The sequence below is a fragment of the Pteropus alecto genome, unplaced genomic scaffold, assembly GCF_000325575.1.
Source record: "Pteropus alecto unplaced genomic scaffold, ASM32557v1 scaffold484, whole genome shotgun sequence".
NCBI classification, from domain to species: Eukaryota; Metazoa; Chordata; class Mammalia; order Chiroptera; family Pteropodidae; genus Pteropus; species Pteropus alecto.
Window position 1 is genome coordinate 33,545 of NW_006435778.1, and position 25,994 is coordinate 59,538.

The 25,994-nt window shown below is 38.0% G+C and overlaps 1 protein-coding gene across 1 annotated transcript; it reads left to right on the forward strand.

Annotated features, from left to right (window-relative positions):
* The first annotated feature begins 1,474 nt into the window (after positions 1-1,474).
* Positions 1,475-2,407, forward strand: LOC102889231 (olfactory receptor 2A12). Its single transcript, XM_006911421.1, has one exon. The coding sequence runs from the start codon at positions 1,475-1,477 to the stop codon at positions 2,405-2,407; it is 933 nt and encodes a 310-aa protein (XP_006911483.1).
* The last annotated feature ends 23,587 nt before the right edge of the window (positions 2,408-25,994 follow it).

Here is a 25,994-nt window from a genome sequence, read left to right on the forward strand (position 1 = left end):
GGGTATATTGTACGCAATCTCCCCTTTGGAGGAGACATTACAAATGATGAACATGGGACTCCAAGAGGCTAAGTGACATAGAAGTAGCTAAAGAGGCTACAAGACTCAGGTGTGCTGACACCCGAGCCTATGCTCTCTGTACTCTCCTATTCTCTGTTCTCGTGCCTCCAGCTCCCAGAAGGAACCTCTGACCAACACGATCTCGCTCAGCTGCCTGCTTAGCTCTGCTTGTTGCTCATGGCCCTGATGCAATCGCAAGACTCCAGCCTGGTATCCCTCGTATCAAAGAATGGCAGAGCCGGAAGCCAGAAGCATCTTTTGGAGGTGCTCAAGTCCAACAGCCTCACTTAAAAATGGGGCTGTGAAGTTCGCAGAGGGGTATGGAGTTACCGAAGATCACACGAAAAATCAGTGCTGTCAGGACCAGCCCCCGATCTTATGAGTTCCAGACTCATTCCACTTATACTGACCCCTTTTACTTATCTAGTGTTTAGTATTTTGCAAAATGTTTTGACATACAGGATCTCACATGCTCGTGCCATTGCCCTGTGTCATAGATGTTTCGTCTCTATTTAACAGATGGGGAAACTGAGGCCAATCGATTTAAAGGACTTGCCCAAGGTTGCACACGTGAGTAAGTGACAACTGCAAGACATTCAGAAAGAACTGGATTTAAAATGTTGTCGTGGGTGGTAATTGTAAGGATTCAATAGAAAATCCCACAGATACCCAAGCATAAGAAACAAAGTTCAGACAGGCCTCAGGGAAACTGGGTGTAGCAGGTCAGGAAGCAGAGTCATTCTTTCAGCTGCTCAGGACTGTGAGGTCTCTCTTTTCCGCTTCCCACATGTCTGCTCTTTTATCATGTCTGCAAGGCCTCTCCTTTTCCCCTCTACAACTTCAGTTCCCCTGTGACTTTGAGTTACCATCATATCGCATCTGGTTGACAAGTACATGAGGCACTCACAACCCATTGACACAGACTTTCAGTGTCATCATTTTAAATTCTTAGCAGAGAATTGTCCTCTGGACTGGAACAAGTATATACCCTTGGTGGAATTTGGCAGTGGCCAGGGTTTGCTGGATCCCCGGCTACCTAATAATGCCTTGCCTGCTATGGGTGAGGGTGGTTTCCAGAGAAGGGCATGTGGGCAGTCAGACATCCTATGATGAATCCAGGTCTTCTGACTTATTTTTCAGTGCCAATGGTTTCCAGAGAAGGGCATGTGGGCAGTCAGATATCCTATATTCTATTACAAGTATGAATCCAGGTCTTCTGACTTATTTTTCAGTGCCAGAGTTTTCCTAACTTCCTGTCCCTTTTCACCCAACTCAACAAAGTTTTGACTAGTTCTGTGCAAGCGACTATGCAAAATGTTGTGTGTGTGACTCTGCTTCTGTCAACATCATCCTCCCTCCCCCAAGGCCAAGGACAGAACAGGGAGTCCTGTCTGTCTTGAACAAGCAGATGACTATGCAGAACCACAGCTCTGTGTCCGAGTTCATCCTCCTTGGCTTCTCCAGTGAGTCACAGGTCAGAATGGTCCTGTTCACTTTCTTCCTCCTCCTCTACCTCATCACTCTTCTGGGCAATGGACTCATCATCACCCTGATCTACCTGGATTCACACCTCCACACGCCCATGTACTTCTTTCTCAGTATCCTCTCTGTGGTAGACATGAGCTATGTCACTACTACCATGCCGCAGATGTTGGTTAATATGGTGTGTCCAAGGAGGACTATCTCTTGGGGAGCTTGTGTAGCCCAGATGTTCATCTTCTTGGTTCTGGGGATTGCTGAGTGTGTCCTCTATGCCATTATGGCCTATGACAGGTATGTGGCCATTTGCTTCCCCCTTCACTATACTTTACTCATGAGCCGTCCCATTTGCATCAAGATGGTGACAGTCTGTTGGTCCATTAGCATATCTGGGGCCCTGATCTACACTGTCTTCACCATGCGTCTGCCTTATTGTGGTTCCTACGAGATAAACCATTTCTTCTGTGAGGTCCCTGCTGTCCTGAAGCTGGCCTGTGCAGACACATCCTTCAACGACTGGTTGGACTTCATCTTGGGTTTCATCCTGCTTTTGGTCCCACTCTCCCTCATCCTGACCTCTTATGTCCGTATCTTTGCCTCCATCTTGAGAATCCGTTCATCCCAGGGGAGGCTCAAGTCCTTCTCCACATGTGCTTCCCATGTCACTGTAGTCACCATGTTCTATGGGCCAGCCATGATCATGTACATGAGGCCTGGCTCCTGGTATGACCCAGAGCGGGACAAGAAACTGGCCCTGTTCTACAATGTTGTCTCTGCCTTCCTCAATCCCATCATCTACAGCCTCCGGAACAAGGATGTAAAGGGGGCCTTTCTGAAAGTACTCAGTGGCAGACAACCAGCTCAATGACCCAGGATATTTCAGAATTGTCCAGAGTCATGGGCAGACTTGATGGGGCTCACTAATACATCAGTTCTGATCAAGCTGAGCCTTCCTGGGGATGTGAGTAGCCAGGAGAGTATGTGGCCACCCCTAAACTGAAGGTGTTCCCACTGGTTGGAAATTTTTCAGCTGCCACCACCCAATGACTGTTACATATTGAAAGCAAAGGATTTCTTTTACAAAGACTATGTCCTTATGGCTCAAGGCCATTGTTTTATTGCTTTTCCTGGGATCTTCCCTCATCTCTGGAAGTGTGTGTCAGCACAAGATGATCATAGCCAAAGGTTTAACAAACGCACATGTTTTTCTACAGTGTAAAGGATTTAAGGGTGTAAATGACACACAAAATAGACAAATTATGCAGGAACACAGTCTCGTGTTACTGTCTGACATGTACTTACAAATAATATTTAGCACTGATTTTTACAATAGGTACTATAGAATCTAAGCTAAAATTATTTTAGACATATCTGTGTAATAGTGTGGCTAATAATTGACCTGGTTTGGATTCAGTTTGTAAAACCGACTTTACTTGGTTTTACATGTTAAATCTCACTTTGATTTTGAGAAAATAAATATATATATTTCATAAAAGAAAAAATATGTATATGTGTATCTATATATCTGTATACATCTGTGTGTGTGCGTGTGTGTATACACGCGTAGAAAGACAGAGACAGAGACACAAAGAGATAGACAGATACACTAAGATTATAGAAAATAATATAACAAAGACTCCAACTTTCCATACCCAAAATAAACACTTGTCAATATTTTGCCATATTTAGTCTGTCTTTTTTTAAAAATAGGATTAAATAATTACAGATAAAATTAAAGTGTTCTTTGAATATTCCCAACTGCCCCGAATCAACCGCTATGGTTAAACTAAAATTTATTCAGTGTGTTTTTAAACTTTTCCTTACATGCAATCCTATCAATGAACAATATATAGAATTGTTCTTGTATGAGTTTAAATTTTTTTAATGGTAGCATGATGTCAGCATCACGCTGGAAAAATTTTAACTTGACATCATGTTTCTGACACCTACCCATTTGATAATTATAGCCCTAGCTTATTCTCTTTGATAAGCATTTGGATATACCATATTTCATTTATCTATTGTTGAACATTTATTTCCAATTTTTCACTATTTGAATAATTCTGCAACTAACATCTTGGACATTTCTCCATATATAAGTATTTTTTCTAGGATTTATGAATAGTAAACTTTGAAGATTGTAGAATCAAAGAAATTTCAAATTTACCATATACTCCTAAATTTTCTTCCAAGTAGTAAGTAGTTACACCTTCCATTCTCATCCACATTTGATATGGTTTATGTATCTCAAACATTCTATTGTTCTTATCTATCTCATACATGGAAAGTGGCAACAATTTTTGTTTCATTTGTAATTCCCTAGTTGCTAATGAATTTAACATCTTTTCATAAGATTGTTGGTAGTACTGTGAAATGAGTGTAGTTGGCTCTGGAGTCAGGCTTCTGTGTTCTAATCCCAGCTCTACCCTTTATTAACTCACTCATGATGGGCAAGTTATTTCATTTCTCTGAGTCTCAGTTTCCTGATCTGGAATGGGAAGAAAATATTGTATTCTTCAGAGAGTTGTTTGAAGGATTAAAGGGGATAAACAGGTAAAGCATTTATCATAGTGGGTAGCAAATAATAGTGTTCAATAACATAAGATATTGTTAGAGGACAAAAAATGGCATAGATGATAGAGGCTCTGTTCATCCCTCTGATGACCAAATCAAAGTTGTGATGAAACAAGGAGCAGCAGCAAGGAAAAATTGCTTGGGATCTAGAGGAACAAGCCATACAACTAGGAAGAAATCCAAGAATGCACCCTGAAATGGCAGAAGGTAGGAAGGGACAAGGACAGAGGGCTGCCCGGTCTCGAGCGGCTGAATGAGACAGAGGCTGTGGCAGCAGCAGCGGCAGATGCCTCTTAAAGGAGCCGTGCCTGTGAGCGAACTTTTGCAATGATGGACTTGCTCGCTCTAAGCACCAGTGCCAATTTGGCTGCATGTAGTGGGCACCAGGGACATACAGGGAGACGTTGTCGGAGTGAGGACCGAGGTGAGACTCAGTCTGTACAGAAGTGCTGGCAGTATCCATTGTTTCCTGTTGAGCCCTCCCCTGTCCCAGTGCACAGATGCAGTGCCGCCATAGCTGTGATGTCATCAAACTGGATAACAGAGGTTACTCTAACCCAGAGGATTCCCTGAAACCCCACCTCCCCCAACTCGCAGCCTCACCCAAGCCACATCCAGGTACTCCTTGCTAAGAGACTCACTTCAGATTAAAAGACATACACAGACTAAAAGGAAGGGGATGGAAAAAGATATTGTTTTGATGGGCCTAGAAAATATTTGTCAGACAGAGAAAGATAAACACTATATGATTTCATTTATATGCGGAATCTAAGGAATAAAAAGAACAAACTAATCAAAAATAGGCTCACAAATATAGTGGACAATTTAGTGATAGACAGAGGGGAAAGGAGTTTGGGGACTGGGGGAATGGGGTGAAGGGTTAAAGAAGTACAAATTTGTAGCTGATGGATGGTCATGAGGATGGGGAGCATGGCATAGGGAATGCAATTAGCATTAATACATTAGCTAGGTAGAGGGTCAGCAGAGGGAGGGAGCAATTGAAGGGATGTTTTATGAACTATATGGATGTCTAACCAATGTACTGTATACTTGAAACTAATTAAATATATTTAGGGGAAAAAAAGATTGTTACCTTTTCTTTCTTTAATTTGTAATTTGTTATATATTTTGGGTATTAACTATTTGTCTAGTACATGCTTTTTCAGTTTATTACTTGTTTTCTTTATTGTAAAAGTAGTACATATTTATTCTTAAAATTTAATAAAACAGAGGCAGACATAAAGAAGAAAATGAAAAGCATCCATTACATTAACCTAGAGATAACTACAGTTAACACTTTAGTGTCTATATTTCAGAGTTTTAAATTTTTTAATTGATTTTATTAACATTTTTGAAGAAATAGATTACAATATAATTTGTAAACAATTTATCATTTATTTTCAGGATTTTAAAAATTGAGTTATACAGCAAGTATAACTTTTTATTACACAACAATAGGTTTTGACATGTATCCATGTTGATTTATTTTTATTGCTGAAGAGTATCTTTTCACTTTTTTTAAAAGAATTCTATAGAATTGAATAATAACTTTTAACAAATAAAATTCTTAATAAATTTATGAATTTTTTCCTTTATGGTTTTTCTTAAATGGACATATGTCAAAAATTTCATTGAGCTCATTATTCCATGAAGGAACCAGTAAGATATTAGCATTGGTTCAAGAAAGAATTTGCCTTACAGAAATTTATATTCTCTGCTGAACATTTGAGTCATAAATAGGAAACATTTGCATTACTCTGGACAGGAATCATTTGCATTGCTCTCAGTTTTCTATAACTTAACAGCTACACCTGCAGAGTTATAAAATACCTTAGTCCATAAAAAATCAAAGGAGTACACCCTTCTAAAGTCAGATAGTCCTCAGAGGATCTGCTACCCAACACCTAGAACTGCACACAGAGGGAACCAAGAAATCTCTTTTGCCTTTTTGACAACATCCACTCTTGTGATCTTAAAGAATATTCAAAGATTATTCTTGATCATAAAACAAAACAGGTCTCATTATGTGTGGCCATATATAGGTGTAGTTTATACATAGGTATTTTTATAGGTGTAGTAGAAATGTTAACTACAAAGGCCTCCTCCAAGTTGCTTGGCAAATTTGGAGAAATGCAGTGCTGAACCACTTCTAAGGCCACGGAATTAATTTGTGCCTGGAAGTTTTCATTAGGAATCTCAAGTTGAACTTTTAAATTTCCCTATTATTTGTTATACCGAGGCTGGAAAATAAGCCCAAGAAATGCTCTCCTTTGTATTTTAATCATAGTATCTGTAAATTTGGGTGAATTCCTCCCCAACAAGGCCCCAAATTTGCTAAGGTTTCTGCTGGCCGGGAGGTGATTTTCCTTATTATCTGTAAGGTTGGGATCTTCTAAACCAGAAACAAGTCAGCTTTCCTGGGAGGCTTTGTAGAGACTGACTTCACAAGTAAAGCCAACCCTTGCTGCTGAATATTAGTTCATCATGAACAATTGAAAGATGATAACTCTCAAAAATAAACATTTTTATATAATCAATTTGACCAAGTATATCCTGTTTAAAAGAAAAACAAATTCTTATCAAATGTATGTTAATAATTACATCGTTATGAAAAATAAAGAGATTAATTTAAGTTTCTAAATTCTGGTGGGTTAATAAGAATCAAATCAGTTGAAAATGTTTCATCTCAGTTGAAAAAAGCAGGATCCTAAACTGAGTGTTAAAGATAGCTTGAGAGAAAAGAAAGAGTTTTCTCATATATTCAAAAAATAGAACATTAAAAATAATGGCAGCAATGATCCAAACAAACAAACTCATTTGTTTATTCACCCCTACATAATTAACTCTTGCTGAATCTTGGATCAGCAGTCAGTATCATAGAGTCTGCCCAATTCTGGACTGAAGAGTCCTGGGAACCCCGACTCAGTCCACTTACTACATTTGGAAATTTGCCTGAGTGATACCAGCCTGGAAGCTGTACCCCAAGCATCTGTTCTTTGAAACAGCAAATGTTTCGAAACCTGATCTGATTCTTTCTATGAGCCTCTGAGACTACCGTGTTTTGTTGAAAACACAAATACTGGCCTGTAGTTTATAGCCAAGCCCATAGGCAAGCATCAGATCAGAACAGACTTTATCTGTAGATGACAAAGACTGAATAAATGTGGTTAATTTATTACATCAGCCGATTATGTCAGAATGGAGGGAGTGAAGTTCTCTATTCAGGTACAGTGCATGACAATTCTGTAAGGGTTTTGAGCAGTGTTCCCCTTGGGGGTAAGAAAATATAATGGGCAATGAGGGCATTCATAAATCCTGAGTGCCTTCCCATAAAACATACAATTTCTGAAACATTTACATTAATAAAATTTCATTCATAGACACTTAATCTAGGGAAAGCTGAGAGTTTCTTCTGATTTGACAGAAGAAACAATAATATTGAACTAAAAAATGTGAAGCATACCAAATAGGCCTAATTATTTCTATTTTATAATGTGAAAGAGGAGATCTCTATGGTTTTCCAGAGACACTCAGATAAATCTCAGATAGTTTTTGGTAAAAAGATCCTGAAATTATTTTATTTTTCTAAATTTAAGAAATGGTCTTAAGAAAGCAAAATCAACATTTCATCACTTGGTTAATAGAGGCACAAAGGGACCTGAGAAGCAATACTTGGTTACCTATTTTAATCAAATATATCTTCAGAACATGTCAGAATCAGATATTATCGCAAGCAACATCCTTTATGTATGGGTAAGAAACAATTACCTACCTACTCAGAGTCATGGCAGTAAATGGCAAAAGTGAAAATTCGAAACTCTGCCTTGAGTCTTTCATCTCCTAGCCTGTTCTGCAGGAAAGTAGATATGAGAGGAGGAGATAAATATAAGGATCCAAAGTGAAAACAAAATGATATTTCTCTGATTTGCATTACATTCTGACAGGGAACTGAGGCTGGCAACTCCAGTCACAAGCCCAGGCAAACTGGGGACTAGAGACTCACCCACCCCCTACCAGGACCTTGCAATTAATCACACTGTCTTCTCATTGGTAACAGGTCATCATGAAACCTGGCTGTGACAGTGTGGCCATGTTAGAATCTGAGGCTCAGAGGGGCCAAGCAACTGACCGTAAGACACTCAGCAAGCCAGCCGAGGAAAGTGAGAGTAAAAGCCAGTCACCAGACTTCGCTCTCCACAAAGACACAAACTCATCAAAAGGCAAGGAGTCCTGGGAGCCAGAGGCCTGTCACCCACATCTTCTCTGCTTTTTCTACCCTCAGCCTGCAGGCACGAGCCAGAAGTAAAAACTGGGCGGCCTCTCATCACCACGCCCTTGTTTAAGGATCTCCATATCTCAGGAGCTGGAAAGAGAATGTAGTTTGCAGCATCAGGTTCTTTCTGTCCCTAAGTCCCATATCCTGGCTCATGGTTTATCTCTGAGAGCAGCACTTGGCAGTGCAAGAGCCTGGACTTGGCAATGCAAGAGCCTGGACTTGAATACCACATGGGTATTCATCCTAATTCAGACACTTGCTGTGTGACCTTAAGCCGGTTGTTTCCCCACTCTGGGCTTTGCTAAAATCAGAGAATTGTGCTAGTGGTTATCAAATTGAGTTTCAATTTGAAAGGAGGAGCCACAGGAAGCCACAAGTGTCTCCGTGAAGAGGGTGTGAGTGAAGGGGTTCTGAGGTCCTACAGAAGTCTGCTTTGACAAAAAGTTTCAAGGATTTTTAAAAACCTGAAAATATATAACTCTGAAATTACAAGACTTTAAGTTCTGCTCCCCAAAACCCACCCAGGCCAACACTATTTCCAGTTCTGTTCTAAGGGATCAGGCAGTCTAGCAGATGGCATCCTCCAGTCATGCAGGCCTCCCCTCCTATTCCAACCTTGGATGTTCTCCTTGAAACATTTAACCACAGTCTTACCTAGGCACCTGGATGAGGGGGAGGGCTATGGGGAGCTGGCATCCTTTGTCTCTAGAGCCCCACCTCCTGGCCCCAGTCTCCTCTAAATCTAGGCATAAATAGAAAAGTGTTAAAAATCCGCCATAGAGGAGCAGTTTCGGATTATCCACCACCCTTCTTTTACAGATGAGATCACGAAGGCCAAGGAGGTTAGGTGACTTTCCCACGTTCATACAGCAAACTACTGCTCCAGTGAGCATGAAAGTTTGGCTCTTACAGTAACCATAGGAGGTGACCAGGAAAATTGCCTGAGTCCAAATGTGAAGGCATCGTATGCACGTTAAGAATTCTGGTCTCTTTTATTATTAACAACGATAAATGACCTCCCACCCTAGCTGAATGGCAGGCAGGGACATGGGAGAGGGTGTCATGTAAGCTGAGAGTAGTGGCAGTCTCATTCCAGTCTGCGTCCACCTGGGCAGAGTCTCTCATGAGGGAGCCAGTGCACACATCTCCGGACCAGAGCTGAAGTGAGAGGCCAGAGCTCACCTTTCCAGTGATTGGCTTCCTCCTCTTATCGGTTCCAGCACTCTTTGGGTTCTCACAGAGGTTTAGGAGACAGAGAAGCGTCTGTGTATTATGTCTCAGGTGAAGCAGAGATATCAACCGCCCCTCGTGTGTTCTGGCATTTCTTCACTACCTACTTTGTTTTCTGGCATGAACTCAGGATTATTTTCATTTAACGTCTCAGCCACCCTATAGAGTTCCCACCGTGAGGAAGAGGCACTAAGTTTCAGGGAGGTGAAGTAATTTGCACGGGTTACACAGCAAGAGAAGCAACGCGCTCCTGGAGCCCAGGTGTGCTTGACTCCAAATCTGGGGCTCTCTGCCTCACAGGCTGCCTTGTGCTAGGACGGCCGGAGCTCAAGCCCCATTTCTCCTTGGTTTGCCAGCCCCAGAGGTCTACGGGCCTCTTGAATCTAGAAGCCAAATTCACCTCTCTTTTGTTTTTATGATCACACTCATGCCCTCTGCTCCCACCCTGGATTGAGTCCTGCTAACGTGGGTTTCTGTTCTGTCTCCCAATCTAACTTCTCACACACTGGAGTCAACCTAGGCGTTTACCACTCGGGAAATCTCCTATGCAAAACACTTTTACCTTAAGCAGTAACTGCACTTGCGTTAAACCACATCACCTGATTCCTGAGTGCAGCTCAGTGGAGGGGATGATCCAGGACAATGAGAGAAGCCTCCATTCCATTCCCCTCTGGTCTCTCTGTGTTCTCCTTGTCTTTCTTCATCTCAGATCCTCCTCTCTCATATCCACCCTAAGAAGCCAAATCCCTGTATATTCCTTCTTCAGGGTATCATTTTAAACTTTATTCCTCATTATAAAAGTAGTTCATGTTCATCGAGGAAAATTTGGTAAGTTCAGAGGACGTAGGCAAACAAATATCACCTACAAATCTAATCACCAGAAATGACCATTGTTAACATTTTGGTATACTCCTTTTTGATTTTTGTCTATGCCCATAAATCCTTATACTATTAGGATTGGGTCAAACATAGTTTCATCTCTTGCTTTTTAAATTTAATAATCTATTGGAGCATTGTCCCACAATGTAGAATAGTTTCCAAAATGTGATTTTTAAGGCTACAGGTATTCAGTCATATCAATACACCATAATTTATTTAACCAGTCCCCTATTTTAAGACATTTAGGTTGTTTTCCATTTTCCCTATTAGAAATAATATGCAATGAACAACATCCTTGATGAAAATCTCTCTCCATATCTCTGATTTACTCCCTATGCAAAATTCTTTAAAGTAAAATTACGTATTGACAAATTTTCCTGCAGAAAAATGTTAGTAATTTATTTCCCATAGCAGTAGATCAGAATTTCTATTAACTATAAACTGGCCAATGCCAGGAATTATTATTTTAAAAGAATTTTTTTGCCAATTTTATAAGTTAAAAAAACCTATTATTTCATTGATGTTTTAACTTGCAATCTTCAATAATTATAAAGGTTAAACTTGTGGTTTCATTGAACTTTTGAATCTTTCTTTTCGAATTTATTATTCATATCTCAGTCTCAGTTGTTAATGTTTCTTTATGTATTCGAAGAGATTTTTATGTTCTCATAACATTAATCACTTGTCTTCCCATATGTCACAAACTTTTTTTTTTAACTTAGAGAAAATTTTCTTTTTTATGTGGCTAAAAATATTCATCTTTTCCTTTACCATTTCTTCCTTTGTTTTTATGCTTCTGTGAGAGGAAAATAATATCGGTATTTAGGTGGGGGAATGTGAGCAGCCTGAGCATAATAAGGACACAGGGAAATTGCAAGAGAGCCAACTTTCCGTATACAATTGAGTAAATCAATGGTTCTCGAGGTATGGCAGCATCTACAACACCTGGGAACTTGTTAGATATGAAAATTCTCGGCTCCACCCCAGACCTAATGAATCCAAACTCTGGCTCGAGGCGCAGCAACATGCGTCAAGCCCTCTAGGTGACTGTGATGCATGAATCATTTGGAAGCACTGAAATGGAGGACTTGGAAGTTGTGGCTGGCTAACCAGGAGACGGGGGTAAGAACTCTTAAACAGGGACACAAGGGAGATGGAAGGAGATTCCAGGAAGGAGACCAGACCCCAGTAACAGTAATTAGAGGCTAGAGAGGAAAACGCTAGACAAAACTGCAGAGATGACTTAGGGACTATATAACATTAAATATTCGACGATAAATGGTTTTCTATTCTGTGCTGCATTGTAAGTCAACATGCCTTCAAGAAAGTCTACAAATGACCATTTGGTATTGGTGAGGCCTGGAGAATAAAGGAGAAAGAGAACAGGAATGAACCTTGAAAAGATCAGTCCCCACACAAAGCAAGGCAGTTGAGGGGAGGGGTCAAGGATTCAACAAGAGCATGGATTTTAGAGCAAAGTGACCAGGGATGCATGAGGAATCCTCCAAAATATTAGGGAAAGTATTAGACTTTACAGCAGACTGATGAGGACCTATGTTGTTTTATTGGTGTATAAACAGGAAAAGGGTCATCATCATGAGGCTGAAGGACTTACTGGGAAACACTCAGGTGATGCTTAAAAGGCCTTTCTCTGTCCCACCATATAATCAACATTCACTCATATCTTTTCTCCTAGGTTGCTTTATAGTTTTACTTTTTGCATATAACTCTTCAACATATTTAGAATATATCTTGGTAGACTGTGAAATCACTTTTTCCACCTAGATTATTTATAACTCTTCTTTGTCCCTGATTTATAATAAATAATAAACATTGGGTAAAAATGCATTGAACAAATGACATAATTAACAAACACCAGTGAACTCTCATTCACCAGAAAAAGCTACATCTTAAATATTAACTCTAACTTTTGTCCAACAGAGCATCGATTCTAATCCTTGATTCTACCCTTAGTCCAATCCCAACAGTGATAAATACCTTAACCCAAATAATGAGTATAATAGTCCAAACCTTGGCCCTAATCTTAAACCAAGGCTTAGTTCCTTCTGTAATAACAAGAGAAAACAGAAAATGGGGTGAATAATAGAGAGAAAAGCAAGGTTGTGTCAGGAAAAGAAGGCATAGGTACCCGCAGACAAGAATATAGCACAGCATATAGCACTTCCCTGACTTGGTCTTCACCATTTTTGTCATGATGATCCTCAACTAAATCCTGAACCAACCACCAATACCACTCAAACTACTATAAGGACTTACCTCATGCTGCCATCTGCCAATCCAAACTTCCTGTTAGTAAATGTAAATGAGACAATGAGTGTGAAATTTTCTTACATGCCCACGACACAGTCACTCAGTAAATTACATATCTCCAAAACTCTTTAAACAGGCAGATCACAATGCAGAAAGTCAACCAGCGCGCCGTGACAGAATTCAGTGTATTAGGCTTCGCCCCAACCCCAGAATCAATCCTCTGCTCTTCACCTTCTTTCCAGTCTTTTACCTGCTGTTCCTTGTAAACAACAGCCTCCTCATCACCCTCATTCACCAGGACTTGCGCCTCCACATGTCTGTTGTTCTCTCCATGCTAGAAGTGTGCTACAGCACCACTACTATGCCCTAGAGGCTCATGCATATTCTCAACAAGAAGAGGGTCATCTCTTTTGCTAGATGTGTGGCCCAGATGTACATCTTCCTCTTCTATAATCACTGAGTCTTGGCTTTTCTTCATCATGTCTGTGGTCGGGTACACGGCGATCTGCCACCCTTTTCAGTACAAAGTCATCATAAGCCTCTCTGTGTGTCTCCTCCTGGTGGGTGTCTGTGCAGCCTGTGGTTTGTGGGTGGGCTGTGCTATACCTTCTTTGCTATGTACCTGCGCAACTGTGGCCCTAATAAAATCGACCACTACTTTTGTGAAGTTCCTGCTGGCCTGAAGCTGGCCTATTCAGACACATCCCTCAATGACTTTTGAACTTCATCACGGGCTTCAGCGTCATTGTGGGCCCACTCTCCCCTGTTGTCATTATCTGTGCCAGTACCTTTGCCATCATCATAAGGATTCACTCAGCACAGAAGCAGATCAAGGCCTTCTCGACAAGTATGAAAAGAGTCAAAAGCTTAAAAAGAAAAAGCTGTCAAATGAGATATTTATTAAGACTTTTAAAAGCTTTGTCATATGTGTAGGGCTGGGCATATGCCTATGGCTATGAGCATGCTCAGAAAAGAGCTGAAAGGTCCTAAGTTCTCACCTCAGACTGATCTTGAGGTCCTGAATAATAACGAAGTATGAGCGAGCTAAGGCAGAGTAGTCAAATGCCTGCAGAGTTGAAGGGATGCCCCACATGCACACAGAGTCCCTCAGCAAAGACTGGGAAACTTTTTGGTTTCAAGAGTGTAAGGAAATCTCTGTCCAATCAGTATCTGGCCACTAAGCTAGCTGAACGGAGATGTCAGTAGCCCATGACACATGACAAAGAATACAGATTTTAAAGAATTAGATCAGAAAAGTAACAAAACAAATTATCACAAAACTTTGGGAGCATGGATAATTTTATTCTCAGAGTTTCCACTTTATATTATGTCCAATTTTCAACAACAACAAAAATGCAACATGAAAACAAAGTGTTGCCCATACATACAGGGAATAATCATATCAATAGAAACTGTTCCTGAGGAGGCAATATATGTTGAGCTTACTAAACAAGGGTTTAAAATCAGCTATTTTAAATAAGTTCAGAGAACTAAGTAAACCGTGCCAAAATAACTCAAGGAAAGAATAAAATCACCAATGTATCACCAAATAGAAAATATCGATAAAGAGACAAATTATTAAAGAAAACCAAATAATTGAAATGAAAAATTTACTGGAGGGGTTATATTGACTAGAGGAGTTATATTAACTAGAAGGTTCTATTTAAACAATAGCATATTTTAGTAGAAAGAACAAAAAAATCAGCACATTTGAAGACAGGCCAATTGAGATTAAAGAGTCCAAGAAACAGAAAAAAAGAATAAAGGAAAATGAACAGAGCCTCAGAGATCTATTGAATACAAGTTTACCAACCTACATTTAATGAAAATCCTAGAATTATCAGTGAGAAAGAGACAGAAATATGTTAAGAAATAATGGCCTCAAACTTCCCATTTGATGAAAAACATTATTCTATACATCTTAGAAGTTTAATGAACTCCAGGTAAAATAAATATAGAGACCCACATCTAGACACATCATAAACTGTCAAAAACCAAAGACATAATCTATAAAGTAGAAAGAGAAGTGATTTGTCACATACAAAGGATACTCAACAATAACAGCTGTCATTGAAACCGTGTAAGCCATAGCCAATGAAATGACAAATTCAAGATGCTGAAAGAAAAAAAAAGACTTTCAACCAAGAATTCTATGTTGAGTAAAACTATCCTTCAAAAGTGAAGAAGGAATTAAGGCATTTCCAAATAAACAAAAACTCAAAGAATTTGTTGTTAGTAAACCCGCCCTACATGAAACACTACAGAGAGTCCATCAGGCTGAAATGAAAGGACATTAGGCAGTACGTCAGATCTGCATGAAGTAAGAAAGAGCACTGGTAGAGGTGATTACACAGTCAGTATGTGTATTTTTTGTTAGCAAATTTTATTCTCCCAATTTAGAAAATAATTGCATAAAATAATTATAAAGCTGTGTTGATGGGCATACAATAAGAAAGATGCAGTTAAAATGTCAAGAAGAGCACAAACATGCAGGAAGGAAATGAAGTTATAGAGGAGCAAAAGGGGTTTTTTTTACTATTGAAATTAAGCTACAGTAGACTAGATGGTTATATGTTAAGAAATTAATTGTAATCCTCAAGGGAACCACTAAAACATAACTTAAAAACTATCATAAAAGAAACGATGAGGGAATTACATTAGTAAACTAGAATATATCTGTTTAACACATAGAATATATCTGTTTAACACAAAAGAAGGCTGCAAACGAGGAATAAAAAAATTCATACTCTATATAGAAAACAAATAACAGAATGGCAGACATAGATTCTACATAGAAAATATTATAAACCCTGTATTTCACAAGGGGTTAATATCCAAAATTTGTAAAGAACTCGTATATCACAAAAGCAATAAATAAATAAATAAATAGATAGATAGATAAATAAATAAATAAATAACCGATCAAAATGGGTAAAGGGTCTGAATATACATTTTTCCAAAAAAGATTTACAAATGGCCACCATGTATATGAAAAGTTGTTCAACATCACTAAACATCATGAAAATAGAATTCAGAACTGTATGAGATATCATCGCACACCTATTAGGATGGCTATAATAAAAAAGACAAGAGATAACAGGTATTGACAGGATGTAAAGAAAAGGGAACACTGGTGCACCGTTGGTGGGAATAGAAATTGATGCAGCCACTATGGAAAAGAGTATGGAAATTTCTATAAATTTAAAAAATTAGAACTATCTATGATTCAACAATTCTACTTCTGGGTATATATCCAAAGGAAATTGAAACAGGATATTAAAAAGATATATATACTCCTATGTTTAATGCAGCATTCATTATTCATAATAGCCAAGATATGAAAACAAACTAAATGTCCATCAACACTTAAATGGATAAAAACAAAGTGGTGTGTATACACACACACACACACACACACACACACACACATTTATATAATATGTTATATGTTATATATATAATGGAATATTAGTCAGCCAGGAGAAAAGGAAATCCTGCCATTTGCTACAAAACGGATGGAACTTAAGGGCATTATGTTAAGTGAAATAAGACAAATACTCTATGATATCATTTACATGTGGAATCTAAAAAAAGAAAAAAACTGTCAAAATCATAGAAACGGGGTAAAAAGAAACAGGAGTAGGGGAAATATGGAGAGGTTGGTAAAAGGGTACAAAATTTTAGCTATAAGATGAATAAGTTCTGAGGAACTAATGGAAAACATGAAAACTACAGTTAATAACACTACGTATTTTAGAATTGAAGTTTGCTAAGAGAGTAGAACTTGAATGCTATCATCCGCTCCCAACCAAAAGAAAGAAAAGATAAATATGTGAGGCGGTGAACGTGTTAATTAACTAGATGGGAGGAATCCTTCCGTAATACATATGTATATCAAATCACCACGATGCACACTTTAGATATCTTACAATTTGTATGTCAATTTTACCTCAATAAAGCTGAAAAATTTTTAAAGTATATATACCTTTTGTCCTAGCAGTAAAAATAATGTATTACTATGTTATATTATGATGTCATTATAGCCCTCCACCTTGGGAAAAAAAAATTATATTTCTATATATTCAGGTACATGCAATGTTAAAGCATATGTTTTTTAAAATCTGTAAGCAAACTTAATCTCTGGTGTGGAGACTAGTATTGAAGAGAGAGTAAAAGGGGACTTTTACTTATCTGTATTGTTTCAATGTTTATAATGAGTGTATTGTTTACCTGATAATAAAAAAAATGACAAATAACAGCAATAAAAACACTTTAGGGATTTCTGATGTAATCAGGCTATCACTGCCACCTTTTAGACTCCTAATAGCTCTGATTTTTAGTAACTGACTTGATGTCAAGCCTAGCTCAAGGTGGAGAAAAATTTCTCAGGCAACGTATGCTACCTGAATTCAGGGCCTGCCTTGGGATTGTGTATGTGGCTTGTTAAGAGCTATCATAAGCCTCAGACTTTGAGCTACTGAGAAATCCCCACAAACTCTGTATTAGCTTGAGACATTCCAGGAGGATATAAGGACTGTTAATTATATAGAGAGCTACACTCTCCTAATCCCAATTAAGCTACAAGTAATATCTTGATCACTTCCCCACCCCCTTCCGCCCCGCTGTGAGTTTCCAGGTTTATTCCCCAGTTCCTAGGAGCCACTCCTGGGTCCCTCAGCCCCAGGAGTCCTCCTCCTGGCTGCGGCCAATTAAGCCACAGTTGAATTGCTCTGAAGTGCAAAGTCCTGGGAGGCTTGTTAAATTCAGTTCTTAAGAATATGGAAGGAACATCATTAAGAACTTCAGCTTATTAGGTAGCTGGGCCAACATCAGCAGCTAAGCAGGAAGACCAGAAGTGACTCAGTATCCCTCAGAGGCATCTAAAGAAACTCGTTTTAACTTTTACCTAAATTATCCCAAGTGTGTACACTAGCTACTAAGCACATACCCAAAGCACCTTCACTTTCGCCACCACCATCACCCTGTTATTTTCATCATACATTACATCATCATAACCTCATCGCCCCATTAGTATTCTCGTCACCACCCCCAACATATCGTCCTTTCCCTATTGCATTGTTATTCTGAATAGTATCACCCAACTCATCATCTCATCATCATCATCATCAGTAATATCATCATTCCCATCATCACTGCAAAATCATTTATGCCTTTCACTGTTAAGTATAATTTTAGCTATAGAGTTCACATAGATGCTCTTTATCAGGGTAAGGAAGTCCCTCTATTCCTACTTAGCTGAGAGTTTTATGAGAAATGGATGTTGGATTTTATCAATGCTTTTTCTGCATCTGTTGAGATGATCACGTGTTTTTGTAGTTTGTTAATATGATGAATTACACTGGTTGATTTTCTAATGTTAAATCAACTTTGCATCCCTATAATAAATCCTACTTGGTTATGATGTATGATTCTTTTATTATACTGTTGAGTTTGATTTGCTAAAATTTTGCTCAGAGTTTCTCATCTATGTTCATAAGGAACATTGATCCATGGTTTTCTTTTCTTATGATGTTTTGTCTGGTTTTGATATTGGAGTAATGATTGCCTCATAGATCAAGTTGGGAAGTATTCCTTTCTCTTTATTATTTTAGAAGAATTTGTGTAGAATTTGTATTATTTCCTCCTTAAATGTTTGGTAGAGTTCACAACAGCTGCTGTCTAAGCTGGAACTTTGTGAGAATGTTTCTAACTAAAAATTTAATTTATTCAAAAATAAAGGCCTTTGACTATAATTCTTCTTGAGTGAGCATTGATTACTCAAGAATCATTAATGAATTTTCTATTTTACTGTTTTCTGCTTCATTGATTTCCACTTCATTATCTCATTTCTTTGAAGCAAAAGAGATTTTTCTTTTGAGTTTAATCTGCTTTTCCTTTTCTATTTTCTTAAGGCAGAAACTGAGGTCATTGATGTCAGGCCTTTCTTCTTTTCTAGTATATGGATTTTATGCTATTTCTCTTGTATGTGGATTCTTCATTCAGTTCAAAATATTTTCTAATTTTCCATGTTGATTTCTTCTTTGGGACATGGTTATTGGTTATAATAAAAGTACTTTATTATTTCTTGGATTTTTATTGTGTTTTGTTTTCTCTTTCACATTTAGATTAGTAATCAACCTAGAATTCATTTTTATGTCTGGTGTGAGGTAGGGATCTCATTTCATTTTTTTCTTTATGGATATCCAATTGTTCAGCACAATTTATTGAACAAATTATCATTTCCCCACTGCTCTGCAGTGGCCTCCTCATCATAAATCAAGTGTCCGTATGTACATAGGTCTGTTTCTGGACTCTATTCTTTTTCATTGGTCTATTTTTATCTATCCTTGCTGTCTTAATTACTGTACTATGCTGTCTTAATTACTGTAGCTTTATAATAAAGGTTTGATGTCCACTAAAGTAGGTACTCCAACTGTATTATTCTTCAAAATTGTCTTGGATCGTCTTAATTCTTGGCATTTCTATATAAATTCTAAAATCAGGTTGTCATCTTCATCCATCTTCCAATATTTTTTTAAAAGAAATCAGACTTGCTAGTATTTTGTTTGCTATTGCACTGTTTATCAAATTAGAGAAAATTAGGAATTGTCATATTGACAATATTGAGCCTTCCAATCAATGAACATGTTATATCACTCCATTTATTTAGATCTTTAGTTTCTCTCAATAATAATTAACAAATTTTTGTATAAGATCTTGCACATTTGATTCATTCTTAAGTACTTGATAAGTTTGATACTATTGTGAATTTTATGATTTCTTCAAAATTTTTATTTTCTAATTATTGCTGGCAAGAAGAAATACAATTAATTTTGTATTTTGAGCTTGATCTGATGACAGTAATAAATTCATTTTTTTCTAATAGTTAATCTCTAAATTCTTTTGGATTTTCTATATATACAGCCATGTTCTTGTTTTTTCTTCTTTTTCTAAAAGTATTTGTACCTTTTATTTTTCTCTTGCCTCATTCAACTACTAGTACCTATTTATAGTACACTATAAATAGAAGTGCTGATAGTAGACTTTTTTGTCTCATTCCTAATCTTAAAGGGAAAGATATCAACATGTTACTATGGCTTGCCATTGGTTTTGTGTAGAAATTTTTTTTAGCAGATTAAGGAAGTTCTTTACTATTCTTAATTTTCAAAAGAGTTTATCAAGCATAGACAAATAACTGAACTTCATCAAATGCTTTTTCTGCAACTATTGAGATGGTAATACAACTTTCCCCCTGTATTATGTTAATAATGTAAATTACATTAATGGATTCTCAAATGTGAGGTCAATCTTAAGGTCTTCAAATAACCCATCATGGTCCTGATGTATTAGCCTCTGTATGTACTGCAGGCTTAAGTAAGCTAATATCTTGTTTAGGATTTCTGAACCTGTGTTCATGATTAATATTGGCCTGTAGTGTACCTTTTTTTGTAATTTCCCTGTCAGAATCATACTCAGAAATCTTGTCATTTCCTGTGACGAAAGACAGTTTTTTTTCTTAGATTCATCTGTTAGGCAGGAAAATCAAAGATTCTATCAATTATCAAATTCAATATCCCCCCAAACACAATCCATCCTAGACTGCCATAGTGTCACTTCAAGTACTTCTCTGTCTTTATTTTTTACATATAGAAATTTCCTATTCATATTTCATGGTGGGACTACACTATGATTTACCCAAGTTTTTATTCATAAGCATTTAGGTTGTTTTCCGATTTTTTACTCTAATAAACAATATGGCCATGAACATTCTCCTGGGTATTGAGTATTGTGGGTATTATTTAGAATAAAGTTAAAGTTAGACCATTAGTTTAGTATCAGTCTTCCAGGTAGTATAAAATTATCTCAGCAGCATTCATCTGAAAACACAGAGGAGTCACATAAAATCACTCAGGTTAGGGTTTTTAACCCCAGGAAAGTACAATAAAAAGAAGTTATGACAACACAGTTTAGAATCCTGGTAAGAAAGTCACTGAAATTATAAATCATAGACTCTAAAGTGGGTAGAAAGAGAAATAGAAACAGGGGAATCAGAGTTGATAAACAAGAAGAAAGTAAGAGTCAGTGGGTTGGAGTTTCCAGGGAAATGAAAGCAATCGAGTGATTACACTGTTAAAAAAAAAAAAAGTACTGGTCAGAGAATACGGTGTCTGAGTAAGCAATCTCAGAAGTGGGATAATTTGGGGGTAATGAAAAAAATAGGTGTGCTATAAGCAGCTAAAGGAGTATGTGAGTGGTGGGCTTTAGTAATAAATCAAGGAAAGGAGAGGCTAGAGCATTAAATGAGGTCATCTACATGGACACAGAAATCACTCAGGATGATGGACACAATACTAAGGCTTTGAGCAAAAAAACAAAGTTTTTATAAAAAAAGAGAGTATCCAGGAGCTCTCGAGGTGACAGTGCCAGGAATGTGGTGGTGAGTAACAAAGCTTCTATGAAGCAGGAGGTTTGCTAGAAGAAAGAGAGGGATAATGGTTTGAAAGAAGTCAGAAGGAACAAGGAGAACACACCACATCCCACCATGAAGTACTTTAGAGCTTGAGACAAAAAGAAGTCTCTACTGAGGGACACGCAAGGGAAGCAATGTCCTCAAGGGAAATCCAAGTTACAGATAAAGCCAGGAGATGCAAGGAACAGTCAACAAAGAAATGGCCTAAAGAAATAGAGACTTTTTCCAAGGATAGCAACTGAAACTTTAGTGAAGTATGAAAGGAAGGGGTATTGTGTCAAGGGAGAGTTATCAGAACATTATGGTGTTAAAAGTATAGGAGAGGATAGGGGACCGAAGGGGCTTACGATTTGGGTGGTGGTCACATATACCAGGAATGACAAGCAGAGAGAGTTGCTACATCAGACAACATAGAAGGGAGGGGACAGCAGCCTCCTAAATCATCTACCATAAAGTTAGGTATCACAAGTACTAAGCAAGAAAGTCCCAAACTGGCCACTAGGCCTCCAATAGTGGGCAGGCATTCCATTGGCTCTGGCCCTATGTTTTTGGTTCCAGTTAAGGGTCGGGCAACAAATCAAGGAACCACAGGGATTAACACAAAAGCTATATTGTTGAATTTTGCTCTCCAAATTTTGGATTTTTGGATTTTTGGCTCACATTCTAGTCCTATCTATTTTGCGTCATCCACTGCTTTCCTATATACTTCCTTCTCTGGCTTCAGTATCAACATAAAATGGACATCATATGTCTTCTCTGATTGCCTCACATTCATGAAGTGATGTAAATGATGTGAAAGGCCTTTGAAAAAATAGTAAATTAAATGGATAGGGGAACTGACTTCTCCCACTTTGCCCATTCCTGCCTCAGATCCATTCCCCTAGGTCCCAACCCTGTAACTCTATCCTAGTCCTTTGATCAATCTTTGTCAACTGAGGAACATAACTACATGTTATCAAAAAGGAATAGAGACTGATATTACCGCCCCATTTCTGCTCTTTGCTATTTCCCATGATCACTCCTCAATCCAGAAACTGGGACCATTTCCTTGGTGAGTGGGGCCCACTGACTTTCCCTGAAGGGAGGACTATGTATGTTTCATATGGGATGATGCAAGGGGTGGCGGGCGTGATAGCTGGTGGCTGTGTCGGAACTTATGTCCAGTTGCTTATTTTGAGAGGATGAATAACTAGTCATATGCCATTTGGAAAAATGAAAAGAAAGCAACCTCAAATTTCCCCACCTCACCCCAGCCTTTGCCTCCTCTTCCTTCACGCCCTCGTTATTCAACCCTTCCCCACCTTCCTTCCCTACTTTCTCACTCTTCTGTCCCTCAGCTTACTCCCCAGCACCACTCACCTCTTTCAGCTTTCTGCCTTATCAGTTTCCCTTCTCTGACTAGTAGCAACCATTCCCGCTACTCTACCTTAAAGATTTCCCTGACCAGCTCTTCCTCTTTTCCTCCTAGTAGCCTTGTTCATCTCGTCCCCTTTCCTGTTACCCCTCTGTCTACATCCCTAAACCTCCTCCTAAATCCCCTTTCTAATCCTTTGGACCCTGATCCTTGTCAACACTCCACCATCCCAACCAGACCTGATGATTCACAAATATCATCCTGGAGAGATGGTCTCCCTACTACTGGGACGGTTCTGGTGCAGCTCAGAATTTCCAGGACTATGGATTGCCAGTAGCCTGACCTGGTGAACAGAGGAAATTGGTGATAATGGAACAACGAACATTCATTCAGCTAGGAGAGTAAGCTCTGTTAATTACCGGACCCCCTTTCCATGATGGTGTTTTCAGCCATGACCAGATTCTGGTTATCCTGCAACTCTCTGTATTTTGTCTTCATCCACATCTTATCAGTCCTCAGCAGGAGCCAGAGACACCTATAATGCGTTCCTTTGTCTCGAGAATCTGATCTTTTCCTCTCCTGCCTGATCAGCCAGCCTACAGAGGCTTCTACCTTTGTAATTGGCTTCTCCATTAAACTTGGCCTGTGACCACAGGGCAAACAGCCAGACCAATCACAGAGAAGATAGAGAAGAGTGAAGAGTGGAAAGCATCTAATCTGATCTCCAAGAGGCTAAGTCTAATTGACCTACTCTGGGTTAAAGCGCATGCAAGAATGGGTGAACTCTGAGAACTCACACATAGAGCACAAAGCCCCTATTATAAACAGATGGGGACTCAAGATTTTTTAGTCTCATTCCTCCAAGACTCCATTTCTTTGTATCCTGGGATTCTAGAAGCTTACCAGGGCCTTTCTGCCCTTGAGAAATGCCTCCTATGGGAAGAGAGAGTGGGCCTCCATTGTGTCTCATCCAAATTCTGAAGGTTGAGTGCCTCTCTCAGTCTGCTGCCCACACCCCAGAATGTCACTGGTAGTAGAGTCTAGCAGTCAAGGATATGTCTATATCTAGGACATATGAAAGTGCTCTCTTCAAACCTATATCAATCAAAAGAACAATTTTAACATATATTTTTAGGGACCTGGACAAGCTAATCATAATAAAGGAAAAGGGCCAACAATAGCCAGGAATCTCTTAAGAACTGGTAGAAACAACTCACAAAAGCAGAATTTATTACAAAAATTAGAATAATTAAGATAGTGTAGAACTGGTACAAGCACAAATCAACAACTGGCATGGAAGAGAGTCCAGAAACAGACTCACAAATATATGGACATTTAAGACAAGAGTGGCATAGTAAAACAGTGGAGATAGGACTATCTTTTCAATGCATTGATTCTAGGTCTATGGAATACTATGTTAACAAAATTTCAGCTAGACACCTTCACACTTAACTCAAAAATCAATTTCAGGTAAAAGATCTAATATAAAAGGTTAAAAACAATATATCTTCTAGAATTGTTCTGGTCATGCATGGCTATTGAGTATTTGAAATGTCCTATTAAGAATAAAAGTCACACTGGATTTTAAACACTTAGTATGAAAAAAACAATAAAATATTTCAGTAATTTTTACAATGGAATGCTAACAGATAACAATTCGGGTATATTGGGTAAATTAAAACATTTTAAATATTCATTTTAATCTGTTTCTTTATGCTCTTATAATTAGATACTAAAAAGTTTTAAATTACATATGTGGCTTGCTTTATATTTTTTATTGAATAGCACTGCTCTAGAAGGTAATAGAAGAAAATATCTTCATAACATCAAATTAGGAAAATATATCTTAGGAAAAAATGATTAAGCAGCATTTAGAAAGTACTATTAAGGAAAAGACTGATACATTGGACCACAATTAAATTTTTAAAAGACACTATTAAGTGTCCTTTTAGTTATCAAAAAGACACTATTAAGAGACTTTTAAAAGGGCAGCCATAGCAGGACTATAAATTCGCAGCACGGACAATTCTGAAATGGCCTATATCAATAATATATAAAGAACTCCAACAAACTGATAAATACAAACAATCCAAAAATAGTAAAAGACTTGGAGCAGATACTTCACAAAAGAGGCTATCCAAATGACCAATAAACATGCAAAAAAGAGTTGGTTAACCACACTAGTATTAGGAAAATGCATATTTTCCATAAAAACCATAATGAGATTTCACTACATGCCCGCCAGATGGCTATAATTAAAAAGACTGACAATGCCCATTGTCGGCTAAAATGTGGAGCAACAAGAACCCCAGTCACAGAGTTCCTCAGCTCCACCACTTTGGAAAACAGCTTGGTATCATCCACTAAAAGTTTGGTTCCTAAGTATATCCAAAATATCCGCATTTATGCACCACAAAACATCTACAAAAGTGTTCACGCAGCATTACTTATAATAGTACTTACTGAAACAATCCAGTGTTTATCAGTAGTAGAATGCATAAATGAATTGTGGTTTAGTCAGAAAGGGAACACTACACACTAATGAAAAGTATTAAAACATTTGAATTTCATAAACATAATGTTGAAGGAAAGAAGGCAAACACAAAAGCATGCATACTGTTGATTCCATTATAGAAAGTGAAAAAATAGTTAAAATATATGGTGTTAGAAGTTGGAATAGTGAGGACCTTTGAGCAGACAGGAGAAGACGTGTTTGGGGAGGAGCGTGAGAGGAGCTTCTCTTCTGGAATGTGGTCAAAGGTTTATTTCTTGGCTTGTATGACGGTTAAATGTATCCTATGTGGTAAATCAACATGAGCTAGACATTTTGGAGGAAAGCACTTTTCTGTGTATGTGTGATGTTTCACAATAAAAAGTTTTTATATTCTTTTTTTTCAAGTGTGAGTTCTTATCAAGAATCCCTGACTTGTGATTGAGTTTTAACAAGTTGCGGTGTCACAGGGGAGGGTGCAAGGGTCTCCCATGAAGAAGGCAGAGGTTCTCCCCTTTTTCTTTCTCTCCCTATCTATCAAATGTAGACAGAGATCGCATGGCTTTTCTCTTTTATTTGTTAATATGGCGAATTGATATTTCCAAACATGAAATTATCGTTGCATCTCTTTGACAAACTTCATTTGGTCATGATTTATTATTTCCTACATATTGCTGAACATTATTTTCTAAATATTTAAGGATATTGCATCTGTGTTCGTGACAGATATTTATATTTAGTTTTCCTTTTTATAACAATTTGTCTGATTTTAGTATCAATGTAATGCTGACCTCATAAAATGTTGGGATTATATTCAGTCTGCTTGTTTTCTGAAAGAGTTAGTGTTAGGGTTGGTATTACCTTCATTATATTTTTGACAGATTAACCAGAAAAGCCATCAGGGCTTGGA